We start from the raw sequence: 21,862 nt of genomic DNA on the forward strand, positions 1-21,862 counted from the left end.
AACCACGTATTCATTCCGGGTAGTAAAAACTATAGAGTTGTAATAAAATTAGTTTAGTCCATGTTTTTATCAAGAAAATTGTTGCTGATTTACTAGAGACTAAACGTGATTTCTATAATGATCGAGCATTAGCAACCTGCTTGCAATCTTCCTGACTCCACATTTGGATTTACACTAGTCGCTGCTATTACATATATCAACAGAATGTAGGGACAGGGCCTAAAATTGTTAAAGTAGGATCAGCAACTTACGAATAGCCGGGGAAATTTCCTTTTCCAGTGAGCTGGACGAAAATGCGCCCTTAGCCAAAGTTGCAAGTGTATAACTGCCCTGCGTGTACGAGCACGTCGTGACGATTACGTATACTTTCTAATACACCCGACATTGTATTTATTATATTATTTTTCCTGGAGACGAAATTGCAAGCTCAAGTGTGGTTGCTCTGTATGCTCTCTTTTCTATCCCTTGTCTTTTACTTGCCACGGCTTTGCAGTTCATCGCAGTGGTACCAAGGTAAAAGAGTTTGTTTGCAGGATACGTCCACGCCAGACACTTAGCGTGGAGGTTATCCAGAACATCAGCCGCGACCGGCGGTCAGTAGCGTTGCAAGACTCTGAGGAGGCGGTCGTAGACGAGCTCCCGTGACTGTAAGGCCCACATGAAGTCGAGGTGCGTGAACTCGGGGTCTTCTATCGGGAACATGCCGATGCGCATCGGAAGATGTTCGTATAGCTTCATCACGTCCTGCCGCACAAAGAAAGAAGTGACATTAGCAAATGCAGATCTCCATGTCTTCTATAGGCACAGACCACAGTAAATCACAGTACAACTGCCACCGTGCAGTAACTATTTTAATACAGCATTTGATATTTATTTGGTTGCTAGTAAATTTTTCCAGCGTTTACGAAAGGAAGGTGTATTTTGCTGTGACTGGCCTATGGCTATGGAATGCGAACTGTGTTCTGTGTTAGTATTTCGTTACCGGTAAATTGTGCCAGTTTATCACTCGTCTGTTAATTCATTTATCCACGTTACCAAGCAATAAATTGTCTGGATAATTTAATATGGTATGGTCCGAAACGCCGATTGATATTACCCAAAGACTGTTATTTTTTATGCAGTTTGGCAGTAACTGAAAAATTGAGACTCCTTTATATAAATAAACTCAAAGCAGTTTTAATAAATTGAGACTACTATTAATAGATGAACTCAAAGTTGAAGGTTTCAGAATAACAATCTGAAGTCATAATTCTGAAATCGTCAGCTGTTTAGACAGCATTAGCCTATGTACGCCGATTACTGTTTTCTACAGCTCCTCGTGACTAAATGGTTTTTAAAAATGTATTATGTAAAAGACGCCTAACACTAAAATATAAAACATACCAAAAATAATAAGCAACATCGTATACTCTGCAAACGATACACACTCACTTCCAATTAACTAATGGTACATCTAGTTATGAACTATACTTCGCGAGTGAGTTCTTTTGTTTCAGTTTCCGTATTAATTGTAGTATGAAATTCAGTGAAGCTCACCAGAAATAATTATTTCAAACATATTCTGTTATAAATAATTTACTGTTCGTTTTATTAACATAAAATTCTCAAAGCTCCATTTGTAACTCAATAAGTGTTACTCATGTGCTTCATATTTCGCACTTGTGATGGGTCACACCGGTTATTTCATTGGAGTTGTCACTACAGTCAAAGGGAAGAGACTGAACTAAACCGCATGGAATGAAGTCACAAGTAACCCAAGTGTCACATATAAAATAGATTTATTGCTCCGCGAACGAGACGTTCCTTGTCAGGAAAACTTGTCGATTTCGTAGTGGGTGCTTTAGCTTCGTGGATACCATAAAGTAAGTTTATATTTTTACTGGTGCATGGAAAGGAGAATCAAGATATATTCGGATATCCAACTATTTCTGTGTTTGACAGCCGTAGATCTCTCCAATACATACCAAAAAACTACTCTTTCACACAAATGCTCCCCGTGTCCCTCTCTTACCGTCCATTTTTTAAGACAACTCAGGTGATACCTCTGCATAACCTTAGAGACCATCCATCCCCAGTCCATCCATTATGATACCTGTGTGGAATTAACAACGATAATGAGGTTTTCCATCATTTTACTGTGGAAAACAAGACAGTTATTTTCTAGTACTAGTTTCTTTGAATAACACGTTCTCTCCTGGTGCACTTACCACTGAGTACTGTTCAACACAATCCTTGCATTCCAAACCTAAGTAGCAAGTTTATTTTGGAAAATCCAACTGTTTCTTGGTTTCCCAGTCTCCTTAATGTTGTTGCGCTCTTCTGTCGAACACTTGTCTGATGCAGCGTTCCACTCTAGTATAGCCTATGCAACCACTTTTTCAACTTTTACAGCGTGATTCTTCTCTACATAAGTTTTACGTCTGTAAGAAGCTCTTGCCAGTATGGTTTAATAAACATAAACCAAATTTTTTAAAAAACCCTTTGCAGATCTGTCCACCCTTGCGTAACTATTGCTGCCTACATACATTTTATCCTGCTTCTTGATTACGAAACCTAATCTCCCTCTATAAATTTTGCATCTACACCTCTCTCCACTGCCAAATTAACTATGCCTTGATGCCTCAGGTTATGTCCTTTAGAAAAGATCTGTCACAAACTCCTTTTTTTTCTACGAATCGATTTGGTATTTCTCATTAGTTTTCAGATCTATCCATGTACTCTTCAGCACCCTTGTTCAGCAAAACCTTCCAAAATCATCTATTCTCTTCTTCTCTGAACTGCCTGTCTTCCAAGTTCCATTTTAGTACAAGACTACATTCCAGAAAGAAAGGACTTCATAGCACTTCAAATTATATTTGGCGTTAACAAAGTTCTCTTTTTCAAAAACGCTCTTCATGATATTACATCTCTGCATTTTGCATCCTCTCTACTTCGGTCTTCGTTTGTATTCAAAACACAATCCCTCCCACCGTTCTTCCTAAACCTTTGCTGTCTCTGAAAAGATTACAAAGTCTAAAAACCCTCAAAGTTCTTATTTGTAGGCCCTAAATTATTATTATTGATCGAATTTTGCCCTTGGTGGACGTCCAATTCATGCGTTTCAGCAATTGCATCACTGGTTTCCAGTCTCTTCATATAACACACTCCTTCTTCACTCTTGTGCAGAAAGGCTTGCAATATTTTACTGCATCAACTTCCAAGAGGCTACTGTAAGTATTAAACAATCTTACAGTAATCCACGAATTCTCAAGTCGAAACTTAATATTTCCTTCATGGCTTACTCCTATTCTGTTGCAGAGTTTATGGAAAAAAATACTCTAATTCCTGTGTTATATTGTTGATCGTACTAATGTCAACTTGTAGCTTGTCATCTGCATGAGATTCAAAAACATTTTATTTGATATGTCATTACCTTTCTGGCATTATTTCATGTACTGACTCATTCCATAAACATGTTGATTTGCTCCTCAATTTGGTCCTAGGGCTCTAGACATGTTACATAGAAAAGAAATTCTGGGAGAAAGGTGTAAGCAGAGGAATAAACCCGCAGTCAGCCCAGTTTGCATTGTTGCCAAATTTATTCAAGATGGAAGCTGTTCCCCGAACTCCTCTACCTGCGGGGTAGATGTGGCAATGTCACTCCCCTCCCCTCCCACCTTCCCCTCTACCTTCCAACACTGCCTTCCCTTCGCCCTTTGTGAATTGGCGAGCTGCTGGCAGAAAACGTGCTCTTGATGGTGTTATCCTGCTGCTGGATTGTCCTACAGCTGCACTCAGCCGCCCCTACCCCTTCCTGCCACACCCCGAAACCACTTTTACCGGTCGTGCATGTGTATGTTCATCTCGAAGTTTGTGGACCGTCTGCTCTAGTCCACAAAAAGAGGTTGCTCTAAACTATTATACAGGCATCCCCGGCCCCTACTTGTGTACTGGCGCGAAAAAGGCTGGAGTGGAAAGTAATGTGTTTCTTTTTGGTAGGAAGTGTGTCCAATTGACAAGATGATGGTAATGGACAGCGATGAGTTTCATACATGTATAATATGTAAGCAGACAGCTGAGGACAGCGTTCATAGCCTTCTATGGTAGGAATGGAAGGAGGTGATAATGGCTGAGCACAGGGGGAATACTTTTCAGCACATAATGGTGATCCAGCAGGATAGACTAAAGTTGCATTACACAATTCATAGGTACTGTTGCCATGTAGAAAACTTCACACTCCCACCACTGTCCCCAGCCGTATCTTTTTACCGACCATGTGTGTCTCGCTGTTTAACGTTGGTATTAGCTACTGGTGCTTCCTGCTGTGTTGCTGTATGCCCTACTCGACAAACACCCTGTAGCCCCGGTGTTCCAAATTCAAACAAACGGTTTCTGTTTCTTGGGAACTTCGTCTTATTCCACTGCACCCAAGAGTTCACCTTGGTATAGCTGCTGAGGAAGTTGCACACAGATAGATGGTAAGAAGGTATAGGATAGCAAACCGTCAGTGAAGTGTAGGAAGAGTTGCCTCCTACAGACCTACAATTGTAGAGCTGTTAAGGAAGGCCAATACACACTATCACAATTCATATAAAATGCTTCATTGCTTTAATTACACATCGAAATTGTCATGAAGAAACTACCACTTGTGAACAATACGTCATAACGTAACACAAACACTGGGAATTGAGAAAAAGTCATGTAACAACACAACTACCATATAAACTGACCGCAAAAGATCTCGCCAGGAGAGAGTGGCAGAAGCTGCAGGTGTGTTCGCCTCACTGTGCAGATACACACTAACTAGCAGAGATCCATCTTACCTTCCCACTTACATCCCCTCCTTTTTCCCATTCCTTCTCCCGTAGCTAGGGATACCGGTTTTCCGGGACTGTTATATTCCGTTGCTGACGGTACACAAAGAGATCCATCTACTGGTGGTGTTATACTGTGTCTGGTCTGCAGAAATCAGTCACAGATGGCCAAAAGACTCAAGTACATGGCGTTTCCAGCAAGCTGTTAAACATATTCCTTGGAAAGACTGGCCTCCTACAAAAGTAACAAAATACTTGACTACACATCACAGTTGTGCCTGTCTTGTAGCGGTTTTAGATTCTCCACTGCACCGAGTACCAGCTGTGTGTGTGTGTTTGTGTGTTCCTGTATACTCTAGAAGGATGAGATATTCAGCTCACCTCACAGAATGTCGAATGAAGGAACATCAACCAAAGTAAAATGCTTGTTAACAACGGTCTAAGTACAACCATGGGTGGATGAAACCTGCTCCAGAAAGAACTCACTCACACAACCATTGAGGGATGTTGGAGTTGAAGGAGCAGCGTTCCTGATGTACAGATGAAGGGTGAATAGACAGTAGAGGAATTTTACACAGCTCGCTTGCTCCTTGTGGAGTAACACAGTAAAGTGTTGCCGTTCTTAACAGCTCAGCTGTTCTAATGTCAGCTCATTTACGAGGGCAGTTCAATAAGTAATGCAACACATTTTTTTTCTCGGCCAATTTTGGTTGAAAAAACCGGAAATTTCTTGTGGAATGTTTTCAAACATTCCTGCTTCGTCTCGTATAGTTTCATTGACTTCCGCAAGGAGGCAGCGCTGTACGGAGCTGTTAAAATGGCGTCTGTAACGGATGTGCGTTGCAAACAACGGGCAGTGATCGAGTTTCTTTTGGCGGGAAACCAGGGCATCTCAGATATTCATAGGCGCTTGCAGAATGTCTACGGTGATCTGGCAGTGGACAAAAGCACGGTGAGTCGTTGGGCAAAGCGTGTGTCATCATCGCCGCAAGGTCAAGCAAGACTGTCTGATCTCCCGCGTGCGGGCCGGCCGTGCACAGCTGTGACTCCTGCAATGGCGGAGCGTGCGAACACACTCGTTCGAGATGATCGACAGATCACCATCAAACAACTCAGTGCTCAACTTGACATCTCTGTTGGTAGTGCTGTCACAATTGTTCACCAGTGGGATATTCAAAGGTTTGTTCCCGCTGGGTCCCTCGTTGTCTAACCGAACACCATAAAGAGCAAAGGAGAACCATCTGTGCGGAATTGCTTGCTCGTCATGTGGCTGAGGGTGACAATTTCTTGTCAAAGATTGTTACAGGCGATGAAACATGGGTTCATCACTTCGAACCTGAAACAAAACGGCAATCAATTGAGTGGCGCCACACCCACTCCCGTACCAAGAAAAAGTTTAAAGCCATACCCTCAGCCGGTAAAGTCACGGTTACAGTCTTCTGGGACGCTGAAGGGGTTATTCTGTTCGATGTCCTTCCCCATGGTCAAACGATCAAGTCTGAAGTGTATTGTGCTACTCTTCAGAAATTGAAGAAACGACTTCAGCGTGTTCGTAGGCACAAAAATCTGAACGAACTTCTCCTTCTTCATGACAACGCAAGACCTCACACAATTCTTCGCACCCGAGAGGAGCTCACAAAACTTCAGTGGACTGTTCTTCCTCATGCACCCTACAGCCCCGATCTCGCACCGTCGGATTTCCATATGTTTGGCCCAATGAAGGGCGCAATCCGTGGGAGGCACTACGCGGATGATGAAGAAGTTATTGATGCAGTACGACGTTGGCTCCGACATCGACCAGTGGAATGGTACCGTGCAGGCATACAGGCCCTCATTTCAAGGTGGCGTAAGGCCGTAGCATTGAATGGAGATTACGTTCAAAAATAGTGTTGTGTAGCTAAAAGGTTGGGGAATAACCTGGTGTATTTCAATGCTGAATAAAACAACCCCTGTTTCAGAAAAAAATTGTGTTGCATTATTTATTGAACTGCCCTCGTATTTAAAAAAGTTACTGAATAAACATGAACACTGTTTTGCTACATGACGTATTACCGTTGTGTATTCATTCTCCAGGTGTGATTCTTATGCCTGCTATAACGAATATTGCACCGACAGATCTCACTTCACATCGTGTACAGGATGTAGTCTTTTGCTTTTAAAACAAATACTGTGGAGCCCCCTCCCCCCCCCCCCCCCCCCCAATAATTTAAGAAAATTAGTAGTTATCTCATGCATTGTAAAATCACAAAATTATCTTGGAATTTATTATTTTCCTTGTTTGACAATAGTTACCTTTTAAAATACATTCAGTAATTAGTTAAAACAAATAATTATTACGGTAGTATGCAGGTTAACTGAAAACCAGTGGTGTGAATCATGACAGTGTTGCCGGCCGGAGTGGCCGAGCGGTTCTAGACGCTACAGTCTGGAACCGCGCGACCGCTACGGTCGCAGGTTCGAATCCTGCCTCGAGCATGGATGTGTGTGATGTCCTTAGGTTAGTTAAGTTTAAGTTGTTGTAAGTTCTAGGGGACTGATGACCTCAGAAGTTAAGTCCCATAGTGCTCAGAGCCATTTGAACCATTTGAAGCATGACAGTGTTACGGTGCTGCGGGCACACTTTGAATTTGTCCCGGTGCGCGAACCTTTGGGTAAAGTCTGGCGCTGGCGGGTCAGCGCTGCGGCCGCGGCGACATCAAACGGACTTGAGCAGAAGCGCCTGGAACCCTCCGCCTTGACGCTTCGAGACATTACGACGCCGCTGCTATATAAAGCCCACCCTGCTGTCGCAGTCATTCATTGTGGATAGTTTCGTTCAGTGCATGCTGCAGACGTGTTTAGTGTTCCGACTTTAGTGTCTGGTGGACTATTTTATATGACTATATTTTATTCATTTACTTTACTGTTTTAGTGTATTGTGAATTACGTTTGCAATGGATAAATTTGGTACCAAAAAGGTGCGCTTGGAAGTTGATGGTACTGCAAGTCAACCTCCAACAATTATTGTATCGTCAACTGCTTCGTCGTCTTCAGGCGAGAACTGTTCACAGCCGAAACCTGGACAATCCAGTGAGGGAAGATAATTTCTGAAGTCTTGGTTGATCAAATATACATGCCTAGAATATGAAGCAAAAAAAGCAGCATTTACTTCCGTAGGGTTTTCTAACTGGGAAAAGGCTTTGGAAAAATTCAGTCTTCATGAAAATACTTTTACGCATAAAGAAGGTGTTCTGAAACTAAATTCTATCACTAACCGAAGTGTGGCCTCCCAATTGAATGAACAGTCAGACAGTGATATGAAGAAAGGCCGTTTAGCTCTTGAGACAATTTTTACTACTTTGCAGTTTCTATGCCAACAAGAAATAGCAGTTAGAGAGAGTTGTAAACTCAATTTTTTTTCAATTGTTGGAACTGCGAAAGAAGTAAGAAAATACCTGAGTTTAAAGATTGGTTAGGGCGTTCGGGGTATGAGTGGACATCCCACGACATTCAAAACGAGATCATTGATCTACTAGGAAAGTCTGTGCTAAGAAAGGTATTGGCTTCAATCAAGAAGACTGAACATTTTTCTATTATGGTTGACGAAACACGTTATTCTTCCATTCGTGAACAAGTGTCATTTTGTATTCGTACTGTCGATGATTCCTTAAGTTTTGTCACAAAGGGGCCTCAACCAGGTGGCAAAAGCATTAATTTACCTCTTTGTGTGCTAGTCGATTGCATTCATGCTTGTCCTATCTGAATTGCATGTATGTAGATCATTGGAAAGAGGGAAATACTGAGGATTTTTTAGTAGGTTGGTGAATAATACCTGTATAAAATCAAGCCACACCTGGTTACGATAGCAATATCGTCTCTCAGGGCTTACAATGCATAACCGATTGTAGAGGAACTCTTGTTGTGACAGGATATTCGGCGCGACCTAAGTCTCGTCAAGCACGAGTAGTATACAGTGCACCATCAGTCGTCAGTCTCGTTGGCTGAGAAATGGAATGATTTACCAGAAGAATTTCCTACCAACCTTGTGAGCACATTTCACCTTACCGCTCTGTCTTTGGTCGTCACTTCTGAGCTAATAGGTAGTGGCATAAACATTTAGCAACCTGAAGGCATCACCATAATACTTTCGAAATATGCACATGTCTAACACCTGCACCACGACGTGGATACCGAAGAAAACGTGCACCGTATTCTCCTTCCAATACCGTAATTATTGTTGCGTGAAAATTAGCTCCTAACCAGAGCAGCATAATTCCCATAGGTTACAAGTGCATATCTAGCATTTAGATCAGTCGAATTCGACGGTTAAGGAGTATGTGCGTGCGTGTGTGTGTGTGTGTGTGTGTGTGTGTGTGTGTGTCAAGAGTATACGATCATTTCTTTTATCTGCAGTGAACTTATTCAGACTAAGGATGATGTCGTCTCCTCAGATGGAGTCACCCGGCAGCACAACTCCCTTAAATTGCTGCTGTTGTTGTGGTCTTCAGTCCAGACGCTGGTTTGATGCAGCTTTCCATCCTACTCTATCCTGTGCACGCTTCATCATCTCCTAATAACTACTGCAACCTACATCTTTATGAATCTGCTTAGTATATCAATCTCTTGGTCCCTCTCTACGAGTTTTACTCTTCACACTTCCCTCCAATACTACATTGGTGATCACTTGATGCCTCAGAAAGCGTGTATCAACCGATCCCTTCTTCTAGTCAAGATGTGCCACAAATTCCTCTTCTCCCCAAATCTGTTCAATACCTCCTCATTAGTTACATGATCTACGGTTTATGACAGCATGCAGCGGCGGATACTGCTCTCCACGTATTGTAATTTTGGCAGGGGCGGGGGGGGGGGGGGGTTGAGGAGGGGAGGGAGATGCAGAGCGGACGGATTGGCTCACGGTGAGACGACTAGTATACAAATCCATGTATCCAGAATGAGATTTGCACTCTGCAGCGGAGTGTGTGCTGATATGAAACTTCCTGGCAGATTAAAACTGTGTGCCGGACCGAGACTCGAACTCGGGCCTTTGCCTTTCGCGGGCAAGTGCTCTACCAACTGAGCTACCCAAGCACGACTCACGCCCCGTCCTCACAGCTTTACTTCTGCCAGTATCTCGTCTCCTACCTTCCAAACTTTACAGAAGCTCTCCTGCGAACCATGCAGAACTAGCACTCCGGAAAGAAAGGAGAGCACCTGCCCGTGAAAGGCAATGGTCCCCGTGAAAGGCAATGGTCCCGACTTCGAGTCTCGGTCTGGAACACAGTTTTAACCTGCCAGGAAGTTTCATATCAGCGCACACTCCGCTGCAGAGTGAAAATCTCATTCTGGAAACATCCCCCAGGCTGTGTCTAAGCCATGTCTCCGCAATATCCTTTCTTTCAGGAGTGCTAGGTCTGCATGGCTTGCAGGAGAGCTTCTGTAAAGTTTGGAAGGTAGGAGACGAGATACTGGCAGAAGTAAAGCTGTGAGGACGGGGCGTGAGTCGTGCTTGGGTAGCTCAGTTGGTAGAGAATTTGCCCGCGAAAGGCAAAGGTCCCGAGTTCAAGTCTCGGTCCGGTACACAGCTTTAATCTGCCAGGAAGTTTCAGATCCATGTATATCTTATTTACGTGGGATGTATTATTTCAACGTTTTTCCTACATGAGCCGACTTGGCTTAGCCAAGGACCACTTTCAGACAGTGCCGCCATATTCCTGAGTGTTTGAAAGCACGCCAATGTTGACTGTTAAGTCCTTCCTCTGTGACTGATGAGCAGGTATTTTGCTATTGTTCCTGGGGGGTCAGCCTTTCCGAGAAACACGTTTAACGGCTTGCAGGAAGCGTCCTCCTCTTGAGTTTTTAGTCCATGTGAGACTGTTTTCTGCAGACCAGACACAGTATATCACTAACAGTAGATGAATTTCTTTGTGTACCATGAGAGACAGGTTAGAACAGGCCTTGAAGAACGGTAGCCCTATCTATGGGAAGTGGAGAGGGAAGGAGGAGGGGAGGCAGGTGGAGAGGTAAGACTGGTTCAAATGGCTCTGAGCACTATGCGACTTAACTTCTGAGGTCATCAGTCGCCGAGAACTTAGAACTAATTAAACCTAACTAACCTAAGGACATCACACACATCCATGCCCGAGGCAGGATTCGAACCTGCGACCGTAGCAGTCCCGCGGTTCCGGACTGAGCGCCTAGAACCACTAGACCACCGCGGCCGGCAAGACTGGTTCTCTGCTAGTTAATGTGTAACTGCACCTCGAGGTGAACACAAGTGCACCTACCGCCACTCTCTCCTGGCGAGATCTTTTGAGGTTTTTTGCGGTAATAGTATTATTACAACGATTTTTCTCAATTCCCAATGCAAGTGTTGCATTATGATCCGTTGTTTATAAGTGATGGTTTTTTCACGACAATTTCGATGTGTTGTTAGAGCAGCAAAGCATTTTCCAGCAGTTGTGGCAGCGTGTACTGGCCCTCCCCCACGTCATTAATAGTTTGCTGCCCTTTCTCCTCTGACCATGTATCTGTGTACGAGTGCCTCAGCAGCTATGCATTTGCAGATCGGTATGAGGCAACTCTTCCTAGACTTCTGTGATAGTTTGCTGTGCAATCCCTTCGTACCACATAATTGTGTACAAGTTCGTGAGCAGTGTTTGACTTGGACATCAGTAGGAGGCAACTCTTCCTGCACTTCAATGATAGTTTGTTCTCCTGTCCCTTTTTACTACGTACAAGTTTTTCAGCGGCTATACCACGGTGAACTCTTGGGGGTAGTGGAATAGGACGAAGTTGCCGAGAAATAAAAAGAGCACCCTTAGTAACGGCTATAGCGAACTCAGCGTCAAACAGCGGTACACACTTGGTCGGTAAGAAGGGACGATTGAGAGTTTCAATGGGGGTGCGAATTTGTCTGCTGCGCTGTAGAGCAACCAACCATTTCAAAAAGCACAAACAGCTCCAGCACTGTCAATAGTAGCTATGAGTTGTGAAATGCATCTTCAGTTCAAATGGTTCAAATGGCTTTGAGGACTATGAGACTTAACTTTTGAGGTCATCAGTCGCCTAGAACTTAGAACTAATTAAGCCTAACTAACCTAAGGAAATCACACACATCCATGTCCGAGGCAGGATTCGAACCTGTGACTGTAGCGGTCGCCCGGTTACAGACTGTAGCGCCTAGAACTGCGCGGCCAGTCCGGCCGGCAGCATCTTCAGTCTATCCCATTGCATCACCATTATGTGCTGAAAAGTATTCCCCCTACGCTCATCCATTATTACCTCTTTCCAATCATCGCGTAGAAAAATACGGACGCAGTCCCGAGGTGTGTGGTTACAGATAATACATGTGGTGTCACCGCCAGACACCACACTTGCTAGGTGGTAGCCTTTAAATCGGCCGCGGTCCGTTAGTATACGTCGGACCCGCGTGTCGCCACTAACAGTGATTGCAGACCGAGCGCCGCCATACGGCAGGTCTAGAGAGACTTCCTAGCACTCGTCTCAATTGTACAGCTGACTTTGCTAGCGATGGTTCACTGACAAATTACGCTCTCATTTGCCGAGACGATAATTAGCATAGCCTTGAGCTACGTCATTTGCTACGACCTAGCAAGGCGCCATTACCCGTTACTATTGATGCTGTAAAACATGTACCGTCAAGAGCGATGAATTAAAGTTAAGTATTCCAGTAGTTACGTACGTTCTTTGCTACTATAAATTCCTTGTCCTGTTCCAGACCTCACGCCAGCCTGCGTGAGCTTAAACGCATGCCTTTCGGCTTCCTCATAGTGGCTTGGCTGTCTTGCCAAGCCACAACGATACACTTATGAAACTCCTCTCTGTCCGACACCAACATCTCATCAATTGAACACATTTCCCGCCAAAAAGAAAGACATTACTTTCCATTCCAGCCTTTCCCCACCAGTTCAGTAGTGGGGGCGTTAGCAGGGAGCGGCTGATGGATATTTTCGAGCACCCTCTTGTGGCGGTGTTTTGGACTAGAGCAGTCAGTCTTCAGACTTTGAGGCGAACGTAACACACGCGCTTTTTCTAGTGGTGACAGCAGGTGGCAGATAGTGGAGGCAGCGGTGACAGACTGTTGAGGCAGCTGTAAGACAATATAGCAGCAGGAAAAAACCACCAAGAATGTAATTCCCGCCAAAATAAATAAATAAAACACTACCTTATGTCCTTCCTCTCTACCAGATCAGCACAGATTGAGTCTTTTTTCCCGCCAATGTACAAGTGGGTGAGGGGAGATAAAGTAGAAAGGGGGGAATTAGGATAGGAGAGGGGATGTGGGGGAGTGGGAAGGAATGGGAGTGGTGACATCATGCAACGTTGCCAGTTCTATCCCCCAGGGAGAGGAGGTGGGGACAGCTGTAATCTTGAATAAAATTGGCTACAATTAAAACTGGGCTGACTTTGGCCTTATTCCCTAAATTGTATTACAGTCAGATCAATTCCATATGTTAAGGGGGTTAATGAGAAATGCCTACTTGAGGTAATTTGTGACAAAAATGTGTTATGTGAAGGCATTGGATAAAAGAAGCTAGCTGGGCGTGATAATGGAATTACACAAGGATATCGTTTGCACACGTTGGGTATGACTGAAAATTTTGGGTATAAATTAGGTTTAAGAATCATAAAGAATATTTACAAGGCTGTATCCGATACCACAGGCATATTGATAAAAGAGGGAGGCTGAAATTCGAGACATGCTGGACCAAAGCATAATCGAGGCAACAATAACCAACTCCTCTGTTTGTCAAAAATGAATGGATTGATGTGACTGATGTTAGGCTCTTGACAGATCAATATCATTATTGAGCCACGCAGAGTGGCTGTGCAGTTAGAGGCGCCATGTCACGGATTGCATGGCCACTCCCACTGGAGGTTCAAGTCTTCCATCAAGCATGGCTGTGTGTGTTGTTCTCGGTGTCAGTTAGTTTAACTAGTGTGTAAGTCTGGGCACCAATGACCTCAGCAGTTTGGTCCCTTAGGAATTCACACACATTTTAACCATTATTGAGAAATGAACTGATTTGCCCTGAGACGTTAGATGAACTATTACAAAATTTTTCATGGGGTTATAGTCCTAACATCTGTCGATTACAGTGCCAGCTACTAGAAGATCGAACTCCATTCCTCATGTAGGAAATGTAGGGCTTTCCTTTGCTATGGTAGTTGCTACCATTCACGAAAATGTCGTTTGGAATAAAGTGTTCTCATTGACTTTCATACTTGGATTAGATATTGAGATATCAGAAGTGCTGAAAAGTTGGATCATGCTTTATGTCGACAATGTTGATCGCCAAGAAAATGTCGGTGACACACAATGAGACCTTGGATACTTTAGCGCCTGAGTCCCAAATAAAGGATGTTACTATAAATCTTGCTAAATAGGAATTTGGCAAGAAAGAGCTGGATGGATGCTTTAGTGCGTGAGTTCTAAATGAACAGTGTTACCACTAATCTTGTCCAATCGGAACTAGGCAAGAAAAAGCTGAACTTTGTAGGGCACTTGATGTCGTTGGAGAGTACACAGCCTGATCCAAAAGCAATGGGACATCAGAAATTTCCCTGTTCTGTTCAACGAGCAAGAATTACTCAGATTTTTTAGTTTAATCAACTTCTACAAAACGTTCATTAATATGAAGAGTATCACCACGTCCTGTCTCTGTAGTTTGACTGGAAAGATAAAGATTTGAGCCTGAGACAGACAACCTCATCGCAAGTTCAGCAAAGTAAAAGGACTGTTGTTGTTGGTTCCGATACTGATACATACAGATATGGTGAAAGAATTGTACCTATTATCAGACAGCTCCTGGACCAAGCTGTATGTGACTCTATTCCAGGAGTACAGCAAATGTGTGTGGACATACCATAGTATTTACGAGCTGAGTTCTTAACAAAATCCGAAAGAACTAGTCTGTGACAGAGTTAGAATCACTCACACTAATATGGAGATTCGTTAAATTCGGGTATTATCTTTTAGGTTGAGAAGTCAAGGTTTACAGCGACCTTAAGGCTCTGCAGTTTTTGACGATGGCTAAGTTAACCCATGGCCACTTAACCTTTTGGGCTCTCTACATATATGTACCAGGATCTCAAAATGTAGTAGTGGATGCACTGTCTCAAGCTCTCACTGATTTAGGCTGGGAAGACAAGAAAGAGCTGAGGGAGAACAATTTCATTTTGAAATGTCTACGATTTTGTGTATCTACTATGTTTTGGGCGTTCCCACAGAAACTAGCAGTTCAGCAACAGCATGGAAGGCAGCTAAGAGTGCCCATGTCGACTACAGCATTGGCGGCTGTTTCGACAGCGAGAGCGACATTCGGGCAAGGTACCATAATGTTGCAATTATAACGCTTGATTTGGATCCTGGCAAGGCGGCGCAAGCCATTGCCACTTGTCAGATCACGGATATGTTGTACCGAGCATGGTGGAAGAAGTTCGTCAGCATAACGCGTATGCCAGGTACGAGTATAAATAATCATTAAGTCGATCTCAGAGAGCAGCAATCCAGTAATACCAGTAGAGATTGAAGGGCCATACTGGACGACAGGTATTTAGCTTCTACAACTTCAGGATTCCATATTCACACTATCTGAAAGTGCCATATCCTCCTCCTTGAACTTGGTACTAGCTTGTGGGCTGCCACCTGGACCACTTCCAGTAACAACAAGACGTCTGTCGTGTAGGGCAGTAGGTCAAGATCCAGGCAGTTCAACTGCCCATCCTTCCATGCAGATGCAGGTGCCTATGCGCCACGTACCATCACTTGCAGGGGCGAGTTTCACCACAGAGACTGACATCCTCTGCAAGAATCTCGAGAGCCTTCAGCAGCGTGGATGATAATCTCCCAATAACGAGGCCACGTGCTGCTGCATGAGCTCACAGAGTCACCACTGCAGGGCACTTACATAACTGTATGGTAGCCGTTAGGTCATTGCCAATGCCCGTTGCCTCTCTACGTGCTAGGGGCGACCTGGTCATTGCGACTACTGAGATGCTACCAGTTGAGACAAATGAGTATTATTAAACTCTTTTAGCTTTTTTATGTAGTTGACTGAGCTATAACAGCCTATTCTCATGATCTCTATGCACTGCCATGACCCAGTCTTGCACATATTTGGTCCTACACCTCTTGATCTTTTCAGTGGCACGTGAAGTTTGAGAATCACATAAGCGCCACACAGGATAGGGATCTGTGTTGAAATCAGTTTCATTTGGTCAGATTAATATACTGTTCGCCAAAACGAACCTTGGAAGCCCAAACTGGGTTCTCTGCATTTGAGAAGGAACGAAGATTAGAGTTTAACGCCCCATCGACAGTGTGGTCATTAGACACAGTGCATTCCAGAGTAGTTTGCAAACAAGGTTATTTGGTACATGCACCTTACTGGGCGAGAAAATGCATCAGCAAACTTAAGGAGAAGCCATACTTTAAAATAACATGCCATATAAAGAAGGTCCTAGCAACTCGAAAAATCCGCAAACCCATCAACTGATAGTGACCAAGCACCCTTGTTCTGTATCATTCCCGTGAGCATCTGAGTGTTTGTTGCTGTCGACTTGTGTGGTCTATTTACACACACAACATAAGGTTTCCAATAAGTTTCTGTGGATGTTGAGGCGACATCGAAAATTGTTACTTTCACTCTGCTACAAAATGCGATCACAAAGATGACAATCATCTCCTTCTGTAGTCATTTCTTGAGCGAAGTGGTCCATGTAGAAAACGTCATCTCAAATAATGGACCACAATTCCACCACCGACAGGTGTCAAGCGACACTCATGAGGCGGAAGATGAAACCAGTGTGTGCCACTTGATACCATCCTGCCTCCACTTTGTCTGAGAGGAATATGTAGGAGATGGAGAAGCAGCGCTGAATATATCGCTCTGGGCAGCAGAGGACCTGTGACGTATTTCTGGAAGATTTCCAAAACATTATGGATGAGCAACCTCATAGATCCACAAGTCTGGCTCCCATCTTAATGCTACAAATAAGTCACTTCCCGTAATATTTGTGAGGTGTTAATTTTCTGCCTGATTCTTAGCAGGAAATAGGGAGATTGCCTGGTTTGGTACGAAAACATTTGCAAGGAGGCTAAAAAGAGACTATAAAAGTGAACGACAACACTGTGCACAAAGGAACTGTGAGTTATACATAAGGTCTTAATGGAAGTGCGTCGATTACCCAACAGAGAGAAGTATTTATGTAATTAATTTTTCGACTTCTACCGTGCACCTTCTTGGATGCTGAGAGGTTCTTGCTTCAAAATGCTGTTTAATTAGAAACACTTCAGTCAAGAACATCTAGGGGCGTGGGCCATATTTAAGACATTAAAACCTTTGTAGAGCAAATTGGCAACTAACGTTTGGGGTGTGTAGTTCTGTCCTATCTCTACATCCGGCATGAGGACGATCGGGTGTGTGGTTACATAGGTATTTAAAAATACTCATAATTATTTGGTCATTTCTGGGAGTTCAAAGGGTTCAAATGGCTCTGAGCACTATGGGACTTAACATCTGTGGTCATCAGTCCCCTAGAACTTAGAACTACTTACACCTAAGTAACCGAAGGACATCACACACATCCATGCCCGAGGCAGGATTCGAACCTGCGACCGCAGCGGTCAAGCGGTTCCCGACTGAAGCGCCTAGAACCGCACGGCCACACCGGCCGGCCTTTCTGGGAGTAAGTGTGAATCGTCACTGAGTGGGCTGTTGACAGTTCCTGATCAGATGACATGTTGTTTTGGTACAAGCGGTTATGATTCTTATAGAGTAACGTAATTATGGATGAAACGTGCAAGTGCTCCATCAGGAAAGGGCGAGAGTAGTCTGTCTTGAGAGTGGAATTCTCGAAGGCTGCTGAGCGATACGAGCACCTGTTACAGGCCATTGTGTTTTGCAGAACGTTCGGCATCTTTAGTAATTGCACGAGACACTGTTGATGATTAGGAAGAAGAGAAGAGTATAAGGCGCCCATGTAGATATATGCTACGGCTGTAACGAGAACAATGCCAGCTGCAAGAAGTGCCGTGCCTCTAATGATGAATAAGAGAAAGTGAGAGATTTTGTTGTTTCTCCGGTTGCTCAGGAAACGCTGCGCTTGTTGTCTTTTGTGTGCTCCAAGGAAATCGAAGTGTGATTGTAAAAGTATGGTACAAGAAAGTGAGTTAAGAAGGCCTTAGAAGCTGTATGGAGGGAACTCTTGGAACATGATCATTTTCTTGTTGTAGGTTAGTAATATGTTTCTGTGATTCTGAGATGCTATGATGTCTGTGTGACCAAGTCTCATACAAGCCACACCACTTGTTGAGTGCGAGACGATTCAGTTGCAATCTAACGGAAGAAGAAGATACCATGCTTGTTGTCTGGCATCAGACCCTCCACACAGTGCCGTGAGATCAACAAGCTCAGCTGTCGTGAACCAAAACAAATTTACAGGAAGTCCTCCAAATCCTTACTGAAATGTATTCATGAATGAAAGGTGCCAGTAGGACGGCACTGGAATTTCTGGCAAGAAAAATGCAAGGTCGGAGAGATCAGCATCCAGCGTCGGACTACAGCTGATAAAATTGTTTTCTTTTCCCTCACGGAAACTGGTATAATATTGCGTGGAGGCAGTTCTGCGAGTTATATTCAGAATCACCGCCCTTCCCTCCCTTTGTCAACATGTGCGAAGGACCTATCCTGCAACAGAACTATGCCATCCATCAACATACCTCGGCGTTTTGACTTGATGAGGCACTTCAATTTGTGTAAAGTGTGTGCATATTGCGGTGTATTAATTGTGGAGCCATGTTCCGAAAAATCAATGGGTAGAAGACCCTTGCACTCAAAGAAAGTGTTTCGTCCCTTTTGTTTCGGCTACGGTGCAGAAGATTCACTGGGAAACCTTTACCATCCTCAGTCCAGTGTTGATGTCTCTCCTTCGTATTTAAATACTTTTAGAGACCAGGAGAAAGACATTCATGGCCGCCGATTTACTTTAGATGAAGAGGTGCAATGGAGGATACAATCATGATTTCAGAGGCAATTGCAAACATTTCTCCATAAAGACATTGACGGTCTTGTCTCACACTCGCATGATTGTATTAACCATTATGCCGATTACTTTTGAAATAATAAACAGTTTACTTACTTTTTAGGATTCCATAGCTCAATCGGTAGAAACGGAACCTCACAGAAACACTTTGTTGTCCGCCCGTCTGTATGTATGTCCGTCTGTCTGTCCGACAGTTAAGAACCCTTTTCCTCCAGAAGAGATAGATATATCAAGTTGAAATTTATGTTACATATTAAAGTCTACAATTCCCTGTCGATATAAAACACTGCAGCATCTAGGTCAGTGCAATAACAAAATACGGCTATTTACGTTACATATTTTGCTACTCGCAAACTCATTCACCAAAACCTGTAGGGTACTTCCCGTTGGTCTAGAATCATGAAATTTGGCAAGACCCAATGTTTCACAACGTTTCGCAGTAAGAGTAAAGGAAAAAAAAAATCTGGAGAGTGTTAATGCGTAATTACATCATACGAAAAACATGTTTCTTTTGCCTTTTGTTATCTGACGCCAAACTTAAAATTAAGGCTTTTTCAAGAGCCTTGGAATTTCCGGAACCAATATTTTTCTAGTATCTATGTCGATAACAGGCAAAAATCATCGAGATTCTCGAATCCCAGAACGGATTAACTATCTATACATATAATTAAGTTTTTACAGTACCCTCAGAGAGTAACCCCTGCTTGCATCTAGACATTTTTTTTCTACCTGCCTCGTTTTCATTAGACTGCCTCTTCTATTATGAGCTGTTTATAAATTATTCACCCACTCACCTGAGAACTCTCAAAGGGCAAACACGTCGAGGAGTATAGCAGCACTCCCCACTGCATAATAACTGCCATATGAGTATTAGTGCCTAGGATGATGAATAAAGTTGAAGATGGAAGAAATGCATACTTAACTAATAATTAGTTCTTTATTTCTTCCTTGCTGGTGTGGTGAACTCATCTCGGCAGCAGCTCTATGACTTGCAAATAATGCAGTTGAACGTCAGTTGCAGTTTAAACAACAGCAACTGTAAATGTGCCTGCATAGGAATATTGGATCATGAGTTCTATCCAGTGGCGGTAGCATTCGAAAATCCTAGATATAGTGCCATCGAAGTAATATTACCCCTGGAAGATTTTATTCATCTGTGTGATGCTCCAATGCAGATTTCTTCTTTATTCCACAAAAACTCTCACTCTCCTTCCGTGATAGTAGGTCATCAAATGATCACTGATTTAAAGAGGGGAAGAGCACTCAACTACAAGAGCACATTTTTGAAAATATAATGTACGCCAATCATGCAGTTCAGCATGCTCTATACCGTCGACTAGGCTAGCAACCTCCTGTCTACCGATTCTGTGGGTGGATGTGAGGCAATCTGTTGGAGACAGCGTGCCAAACTCGGCACCCTTCAAAAGAAATAATGGCTCAACTTTTTGATTCATGCTATGAATCAGTCCAAGCAGAAATGTGTGAACTAACTGTGCCACATGTAGGCAGTGAACTATTATCTTACGTAAGTATCTTTCCCTGCTATTTCAAATAGTTTATAAATAAAGAATGAAGTACAAGAGCTACATGTGCGTGTTTTTCATTTCTCTATAAAGTCCCCTGTATGCTATTGTAAATATGCAGTCATCACCGTAACTGAGTGGATGGAACACCCTCTTCTCAAGGACCTAACAGTAACTAACTGGTCCTGCAGTGGTACTGGAAACTGAGAGAATAACAATCGATTTTTAGTTGGTTGTCGATCGTTTTGTGAAGTTAGTGGCGAAATTTAGAAGAAATCGCGCGTTTTCTTATATATTGCAGTAAAGTCAACAGAATGAGGAAGAATCTCACACATCGACAACATCACATAGGAATGACGTAACAAACTCAAAAAACGCACTTGAAAATGGGAATCATTTCCCGAAACGCGTCGTGCGAAAAATAAAATAAAGAAAATCGTGACTGGTAGCAGATGAGTTATTTATAAACAAACCTAATGGGATGGTTATGACCAATCTTGGCGTCGATGGAGGAAATATAGTTTACACAAATGGAATGGTATAAGTCATTGCAGAAAGTTCGAGAATGACGTATTATGAAGTAATTATAAACACTACTTACAAACGCAGATCTGATTAAATTCGTCAAAAATTTCAAAATAACAAAATTTCGTGGAGTGTTTATGCAGAATATGTTGCCAAAGACGATGCAAAAATCTGAAAAATGTTGGGTTGTCAAATTGGATGGTGCAGACGGCAGCAGAACGCGAAGATATGCGAGAATTACAGCTTCATTAAATCGATAGGATTGTAACTTCACAAAGACATCAATCGATCTAACAGCTCCAGTTCAATATGATGATCAGGCCATTCATCATGAATACTTTTCCTACAAAACTTTTGCTTTTGCAAAGTTTAATAATAATAATGAGATAATAATTTTCATTCAACATCAGGGTGATTTAATAATTCTGGGCAACAGTTTCCTGTATTTTGAAGGAACATTTATGAAGAAGAAAGACGGAACCTCCCCAACAGTGACATCACATCCTACAAGTAATGCATTGGTCTTTCTGTTTCAAGAAATTAGATACAAACTTAATAGCATCGGAATCAAGTACACAAGAAACTTTGGAATTATATCCATCCTCAGACTACATGTCTCCACACCAACTTCACATCTGAATGCTTTCAAATGCAGGATAGATAGGGAGGTACATAGAGAGATCGATAAGTAGCCAGTTAAGGGTATGTGAATTGCCCTCAGAACGTTAACGGGGTTCTTTGAGGTTAATAAGTGCATTGATATGTACGCCAAACAGGAACTAATACTGGTTTGAATAACTCATACACTCTAGAGAGGCAAGAAGACAGGAACAAAACTGTGTCGTATACGTTGGTGGGGAATGTTTCCCGTATATCTGTTTCGAATAAAGAGCATCCGAAATTTCAACATGATTGGAATACGGGTGTTAAGCTCCCGCTATTTTTTGTTCGTGGGACTTTACGACCACCCAGTCC

General features: G+C 43.0%; 1 protein-coding gene across 1 annotated transcript in view; it reads right to left on the reverse strand.

Moving 5' to 3' along the window:
- Positions 1-594: 594 nt before the first annotated feature.
- The window catches only part of LOC126412965 (lipase 3-like), a 159,191-nt gene continuing 137,923 nt past the window's right edge, over positions 595-21,862 (reverse strand). Inside the window, exon 8 of the mRNA XM_050082857.1 lies at positions 595-744. Coding sequence (XP_049938814.1) covers positions 595-744 — 150 coding nt within the window. The remainder of the gene's footprint in view (positions 745-21,862) is intronic.

This window comes from Schistocerca serialis, chromosome 7, assembly GCF_023864345.2.
Source record: "Schistocerca serialis cubense isolate TAMUIC-IGC-003099 chromosome 7, iqSchSeri2.2, whole genome shotgun sequence".
NCBI classification, from domain to species: domain Eukaryota; kingdom Metazoa; phylum Arthropoda; class Insecta; order Orthoptera; family Acrididae; genus Schistocerca; species Schistocerca serialis.